General features: G+C 33.5%; 1 protein-coding gene across 1 annotated transcript in view; it reads right to left on the reverse strand.

Annotated features, from left to right (window-relative positions):
• Positions 1-8715, reverse strand: part of LOC111869459 (3-hydroxyisobutyrate dehydrogenase, mitochondrial) — a gene marked incomplete at its 5' end in the record, with an annotated part of 39018 nt that overhangs the window by 21768 nt on the left and 8535 nt on the right. Inside the window, 1 exon segment of the mRNA XM_023861001.2 lies at positions 1299-1381. Within this exon segment, the coding sequence (XP_023716769.1) occupies positions 1299-1381 (83 nt within the window).

Here is an 8715-nt window from a genome sequence, read left to right on the forward strand (position 1 = left end):
GAGAAGCAAAAGTGATCTTTAAGCTACAAAAAAGAGCTATTAGAATCATGATACAAATCCCGAAAACTGTTAGTTGCAAACAATATTTTAAACTGTTACATATATTACCCTTACCATGCCTATATATATATGAAGTGTTGGTTTACATAAAGGCAAATTTAAGTGCTTACTCAATCAATTCCGAAATACACTCATACAATACAAGGAGAAAGGATAACCTATATACAGTACCATGTAATACGAGTTTATCCAAAAACAACTTTAGTAATATAGGATGTCGGATGTTTAATCAGTTACCACAATATATTAAAGAGATACCAGTACTACACAAATTCAAAAAGACTCTGAAAACATTCTTGCTGGATCATTGTTTTTATAGGGTAGAAGACTTTTTCGTGGTTGGGGATAAATCAAATCATAATTACTAGTTATCATATACTTAATGAATAAATGACTTACATCTTTACAATAACATATATGTGGGAATACCTTCTGCTCTGTTTTGTTTTTTTACTCTTGCAGAGAACAGGATAGCAGGAGGTNATATTGTTCTTCTTATTATTCTATTATTGTATCATTGTATTGTCTTATTGTATCGTTGTATTGGATTATAGAGTGTTTTGACTTGTCCTATGTCATTTATAATGATCCATGGATGTGAAGTGAATAAATAAATAAATAAATAAAATTCCTCAATAGCTACTATTTATAATGCAGATGCAGAATGTTTCCTGTGAGATAAGAGCTGAATATTTAATTATCATTCACAGTAAATGTGTGCTTCAAAGAGTTAATAAATGAACGTGAATATACAATGATTTTGGTGTAATTTCAGCTACTTCAGAATAGAGTTTAAAACTGTTAAGGAACTATTAATATTGTACTTATATGTGCGGTTACATCTACTGTACTGTATTTTATTCTTGCAATGTTTCTTTATATGTATTGTATTCACAGTTTTCTTAATGTGATATAGTGTATTCTCATTTCTTAAACATCCGGCTTACTAGAATCTATGGCATGTATGTATATCTACCTAGATTTTAGATGAACGGGTCCAATTCCTAGCTATGATAGTGGAACTCTTTTAGTTTACCACAATGCCAAACATAAGAGGGGAAATCTCTGCCTTCTTGAGCAGGCAGCTAGTGATGATATCTGAAATTAAGCCTTATGCCCACATTACATTACTGTATTACCACATACCTTGATAATATGGCACCAAAATGCAGGAACAGTGTCTGCTTTTAGCCCTATAAAAACTGCAGTTTAAACTGCAATCTTCATGCTGTAATTACCTTATCAAGAACATTCCGAGCCATAGGACCGCCCATGTTTCCAAGGCCAATAAACCCTATTTTAGTCAAGTCTGCTTTCACATCTGAAAAAAAAAACAAATACATAATGACAAGAGATAGTAAACAAGAATCATGAATGTGTAAGAAATGGTGACAAAGCACTTAAAACTTTACTCCCTCACTAAGCTCTAATGTTTCAATTTTTGGCATTCCCTTTCATTATCCTTCTATGCATTATACCTATTGGTATATTACAGTCTCATTTATATCTCTAGCCCTTTGTCCCATACTTTATGTGTGTGTCAGTGATCACTGCATACAGACTTAAGACTTCATGGGGTCCTAACCAATGATCAAGATGAGGGTCCACCACATCTGCACCAAAGCTGAAAGACAGGAGTAATACCACCTCCAAATTTGTTTTTGATTGTCGTTGTGTTTTGTTTCCATCATTCCTATCAAATTAGATGCAGTTAGCTGTTTCTCTTCCATGTTTTACATAGAATGTTGTGTCTGTTTCGCAAGTGAATCATCATCTCAATATTTGAAGGTATCTTAACTGTAACTCTTTAACTTACATTCATTAAATGAACTACAAATGACTTTATTAGACTAGTTTTTTCTTAAGTTTAACTCTCATACCTCTCCTTTATTAGAATGAGCATTTTGTTTTATTTTATTACAGTAGACAACTGTAGAATAGGAAGAACATTAGAATGCTTAATAAGTTAATCCAATGAAACAGAACATTTTATTTTCTATAGAGACAAGATGATACATAAGCAGAAAAGCAACATGCATTTGTAATGTGGATTAACTATGCTACTCTTTTTAATAATAATCATAACACTTGGCATTACAGCTTCCCTTTCAGAGCTGAATTCAACTTTAATATGAGTTATTTAGAGCACAGTGGATAAGGGAACATAACCTAATAGTAGATATGAGGATAAGGACTCAACAATGAAGCAAAGACACTCTATAAGGGTACAAAACTGAATGTGATTTTCATTTGGTTAACAGTCTAAAGTCCAAATATTAAAATAATCTTTGTACTCTTGACAGGATTTATGGAAAGTGAATAAATGAAATGGAAATGAAAGTTATGATCATTCATACAACCGCATCAACCAGAGAGCACATCAGAACATTATAACTACTGATTACTGACAAAATATCGAGGAATGGGTAGAACTTGTGCTATTTGAAAGGTCCATGGTTCAAATCTCAGTCCAGAGACTAGCTATCATGACTGGGTTTTCTGTTGCGATTTTCCTCAGTTGGTCCAGGAAAATTATGCCAAAATTGGTTCTTTCCGCATACTTTTTCAATTCTTTATTCACTGATCCCTCATCACTCAATGCTGTAAAATTTGGGATATTTAAAGTCTTTAAATAAATCACAATTAACTAAATAAATAAATAAGAATTATTCCATCAGCACCCATATTCCAATTCATATAGTTATGCTTATTTTATTTCCTTCTTCTTACACTGAAGCTCTCATAACACACATATTACAATCAGAAAGAACAATGTAACTGAAAATCCTTTATAAAGAAAAGAACACTAACAAAGTCAATGTTCTAGAAAATATTTATTTTATTTTCATTTGTTGCATCCTGTTGTCTCAGACAGTATGTAGGAACTACATACAATTACACATTGCACCAATAAGGATCCAAATTGGTATTTCAATAACTATACATATTCCTGCCTGATGATAGTCATGTATGACCAGAACATGTCGTTAGTAAATAAAGATCTAAATGTAATACTGAAATATGTGTTGTGTTGACGGTAGCATAATTCCTACATATTACATAACGTTTATTTTAATTACATAATACATATACCACATTGGTGTATTGCATTACATTCTACAGCAGTGTTTCTCAACCACTGGGCTGTGGCCCAGTACTGGGTCCTTGTCTTATAACAAAAATTTACTGGGCCACAGTTCAATTCAATTCAATTTATTTCAAATTCAAAAATAGATCCAGCTACAGGCTGGGAAACAACCATTGGATATAGAATGAGTCACAGATCAAAAAACAAGCATTCCATTCCGACAGGAACAAGTCAAGGCATTCATAATATAAAACAAAATAAAAGAAGAACATATCAGCCATATATACAACAAAACTCCCCCAGTATGGAACTCTCAAAGGTTTCAGGCATCAGTACAAGCTCTTTTCATTACTCATCTATTATTTCCATAAAATCTAATACTTTAGGATGTGGAAAAGTCATATTAGATAAATAAGTAGTACAAAGAATTAAGTCAACACATAAGAATAGAACCAGAATACAATTAATCTTACCTAATAATATATACAAAAAATTCATCCAAAGTATAAAATGGGTGACAAGTCAAGGCATTCATAATATAAAACAAATATAAAAAAAAAGAACATATCAGATATATACAACAAAACTCCTCCGGTTTACAAAAACAACACAGAACCAAGACATCATATTATAGAACTCTCATAGGTTTCAGGCGTCAGTACAAGCTCTTTTTTTCATTTTCATTACTCATCTATTATTTCATAAAAATCCAATACTTTAGGATGTGGAAAAGTCATATTAGATAAATAAGTAGTACAAAGAACTAAGTCAAGACATAAGAATAGAACCAGAATACAATTAATCTTACTGACTAGTATATACAAAAAATTCATCCACAGTATAAAATGGGTGACAACTCAAGAATTCTTTTAGTTTTAATTTAAACTGCTTAATATCTTTATATAATTGCTTCAAATTTAGTGGGAGACAATTGAATAGTTTGATACACATATAATATGAGCCTTTTTCATATAATGATAAACGAGTTGAGGGTTGATATAGCTTTATGTTGAGTACCTGTCTAGTGTCTCTATTATGTATATCAGATACAAAATAATATTGATCCATGTTACCAACAACAAAAGATAGTGAATAAATATACAAAGATGACAGAGTAAGAATTTTTATAGTAGTAAATATCGTTTTACATGAGTCTCTATTACCAGCACCAGTTATTAGTCTCACCACCCTCTTTTGCAAACGAAAGACATTGCTGACGTACGAAGAGTTACCCCAAAAAATAATGCCATATCGAATAACAGAGTGAAAATAAGCATAATAAACCATAAGCAAAGTTTCATGATTCACGAATGGTTTTATGATTCGGATCGCATAGCACACAGAGCTAAGTTTCGGGATAAGTGAGTCAATATGAATTAACAATCAAGTTCCTTCCGTCAAATGTGACACTTTTTTAAGTTTTCCACCTCGTCACCACCTGCCTTACATGTTTCGGCTCACCACGGAGCCATCATCAGAGGCATTTATAGTAGAAAAAGAAATCACCAACACACAAAACTTCACTTTGTCAAAGATAACCACGTTCCAGTTAATTAAGAAGTTAGTTGTGAAGCATCACAACACACAGACAAGCAACATCAACTACCTACAGACAACACACGTCAGCAACACCCCGAAGCAAAAAGATTGGGCCAAGCGGGAAAGAATTCTAGGAATTTTAAGAATTCTTACTTCAAATAATGAAACATAATTTTACAGAAGTAACGACGAACAAATAAGAAAGCTACTGTGGTGTGTGAAAAACTTTTAGTGAACCGATACTCTGGGTAATTTTAACTATTTGTAATTATTTTAATTAACTGGAACGTGGTTATCTTTGACAAAGTGAAGTTTTGTGTGTTGGTGATTTCTTTTTCTACTATAAATGCCTCTGATGATGGCTCCGTGGTGAGCCGAAACATGTAAGGCAGGTGGTGACGAGGTGGAAAACTTAAAAAAGTGTCACATTTGACGGAAGGAACTTGATTGTTAATTTGTTAGTGTGACGGACCAGAATGAAAGACCTTAAACTTAGAGTCAATATGAGTTTTCCAAGTTAGAGTATTTGCAATATTAACCCCTAAGAACTTTAAACTGGTTGAGTTGGGTATTTCCATGTTATCATATACTATCTTTATCACATGTTCATGCATATTTTTTGTATTAAACTTGACAAATTCAGTTTTGGAAAAGTTTAAGAACAATAAATTAGCATTAATCCATAATTTTAATTTATTGAGAACTTGAGTCACACTATGCAGGAAATTTAGAGGATCTGGATTGGATATAATCTCACTAGTATCATCAGCAAAGAGGATAAGATAGGAAATCCTATTTAATACTAGAGGCAAACCATTTATATAGATCAAGAATAACAGGGGACCCAAAATGGATCCCTGCGTGACACCATGGGATATTAAGCCCCAATTTGAATAGGTATTTAGGTTACTATCATTACCTTGTAATTTAATTCTCTGAAACCTTCCTTTAAGATAAGATGCTATCCATTTATGCATTGGACCCGTAATACCATAGAATTCCAACTTGGATAATAAAAGCTTGTGATTGACAAAATCAAAGGCCTTTTTCAAATCACAAAATATTCCACCCACATTATGGCCAGCATTTAGGGCAGTTAAGGTCAGGTCAAGCAATTTATTAATGGCCTTTTCAGTGGAAAATTTCATTCGAAATCCAAACTGTTCATTGGCTAAAACACTGTTGATAGTCAAATGATGACAAAGTCTTACAAATACCACTCTCTCAAATATCTTCAAAAAGAAAGTCAATAAGGATATAGGCCTATAATTATCGATAAGATTTTTATCACCATTTTTATATATAGGTTTTATCTCAGAGTATTTTAGCCTATCAGGAAATATACCGGTAGCTAACGATCTATTTATTATGTATGTTAAGGATGAGGTAATAAGATGTTTACACCTTTTTAATACTTTGATAGGGATCTCATCATACCCAGTAGAATTGGTCATTTTCAATTTGTCTATAATTTTTTCAATTTCATTTGTTGTAACTATAATTGATCGAAGGGAAAGTGGTTGTAAATATATTAGTTAAATATTCATTAGCCTTATTACATATGTCAAGTATATCACCATTTTTAGTGTACTTTTGGTAATGGTCTCCACTATTGATAAAAATATTTATTGAAGGATTCGGCAATCATTTTAGTACTGATATATGATCTATTGGGAGCACTCAAGTTTGGTATAATTTCATGATAGGGTTTCCTCCCAGTCAATGATTTAACAATATTCCAAGTGGTTTTAGTTCTATTATTGGAGTTTATAATTAGTTTATCATAATATGAACATTTGGCTTCCATAATATTTCTAGCTAGATCTTTACAGAACAGCTTATAGTAAGTTTGTATATTAGGGTTATTACTCTCCTTACTCCTTTTATGCTACATTTAGTTTTTATGCTAGATGATATCCATACTTTAGTATTAGTATGGGGTCTAGTGAGACATTTGGGAAAACTATTACAAAAGTGTCTTAAGAAAATGTTTAAGAACGTGCTGAACACAGTGTTCACTTCATTATTATCAAATACTTCATTCCAAAGTTCATTACTAAGATTATAATTAAAATTTAACAAGGAATATTTGTCAATTTTTCTTATCATTCGTGACCATTTAACATGAGGGGGCATAGTAATATCATGGATCAATATTAATTGCGCATCATGATCAGACATACCATTATACATAGGTGATAATTTAAATCTTCCCATTCTGGAGTAATCAATAAATATATTATCGATAGTTGATTTAGAAGTATTTGTTATTCTAGTAGGGAAGTTAACAGTGCTAAAGAGATTGCAAGAGTTTAATAGGGAATTGAGTTGATTCTTTTTATGATTATCAGTGAGGTAATCAATATTGAAATTGCCACATATAATGAATTCAGTTTCTGATGTGTTGATTTGAGCACCTCATCCATTTTGAGTATAAAATTACTAAAATTACCGGGGGGAGGGGCTCTGTACACAGATAAAATATAAACAAAAAGGTTGAGAACCACTGTCCTACAGAATATGACATATCTGAGAAACTGCTGAATCAGAATTCAGAAGTAATTGATAAGACAAGCACAGAAAGTGTCATGAATCCCATCATCACATGTGCACAGCTGATGTGCTTACCTTATCAGTGATATCCTGAATGATAACCTGGTCAGAAATGTTTCAACATAATGCCAGACACTATTTCATGAACTACCTATAAATGATCATCTGCTTCAGGTCACAGGGGTAAAAGTAAAGTAAGGAATCTATATAAATAAAAATGTAAATGTTCATTTGAGTCTTACCCAAGATCTCCAAAACTTCTTCACCGATCGCTTCGAAATTTTGACACATTGTATTCGAATACGCGCATGTTTTTGTATGCCTATTATGTAGACGTCACAACCGTGACAGATAAAAACAGGTAAAAACCTGCCACATGTTCCGAATCCAGCAGTCGTTTCAATTGTAATGCTAGAACAGTTAGCACATACTTCCATGGGAATGCAATAACAGTTTGCCATTGCTAGCATTTCCCAAGCAACAGATGAAACTAACTCTTCGATAAGGTATTCCCTATCCCATCCGAGCGCTGGCTCTATGTATAAGAGAGTTTAGCTCCGGCGACTGTTCAATATCACGAGCGTCTCGAGTATCACGAGGTCACAAATATCACAAGAGATTCCGAGCGAAATCACAGCATCCGCAGAGGTATAAATAGCCCACCTTGGACAAGAAGCAGTCAGTCTCAGGGCAGATGCCAAGGGATATGGAAGAGAGCCTGGAGGTAAGCGCTGAAGGAGTTAGTCTTGGGATAGCCAACGCCGAATATAAACAGTTTCGATTTATTTTCATTCTGATTTAATTTTTCGTGTGACATTGCCTTGGAATTGGGCTGTGTCGTTTTCATCTATCTATCTATCTTATATAAATAAAAATGTAAATCACTGATATATTGGGTTTTTGGACTTTATCCATTGTCCTGGTTTTTAAGATAACTAATAAAAACATGACGTTTCGGAAACTGGATCTGTTTCCGTCCTCAGGTGAAGGAAAACACCTATTCTGTTGGGTCCGTTAGAAAGAGCTAGCCTCAATCACTGGACAAACCGATGTAAGGCAATGCAAGGTCATGTTACAACTGACGGTCAGTCAGTCAGTCTGTCTGTCTTGGTGTCGAGCCCCAGCTGGGGCTCATGACCAGATATTTCTTTTGAATGAAAGTTACTGTCCTGTCCATGTGTAGCGCCCTCTCTGACGAGAGGTCGGGTCTGTCATTTGTTAGTCAGTCTGTATTAATAAGTTCATTGTCTGTATTTACACAGTAAAACTTGGTTATAGCAACATCGGTTTCTGCGACACCTTGTCTATTGCGTCAAATATTCAATGGTACGAACTAATTCCTCATAAAGCAACTGTTTTTATACCTTGCTTAGTACGACATGCACAAATGCATCAACCTCGTATGTAACGTCATTTTCATTCCTGAATTTCTCTGATATCGTGGGAAAGTTCGATGTGTCTGCCCACCCTCACTT

The sequence above is a fragment of the Cryptotermes secundus genome, unplaced genomic scaffold (assembly GCF_002891405.2).
Source record: "Cryptotermes secundus unplaced genomic scaffold, Csec_1.0 scaffold1411, whole genome shotgun sequence".
In the NCBI taxonomy this organism is placed as follows: domain Eukaryota; kingdom Metazoa; phylum Arthropoda; class Insecta; order Blattodea; family Kalotermitidae; genus Cryptotermes; species Cryptotermes secundus.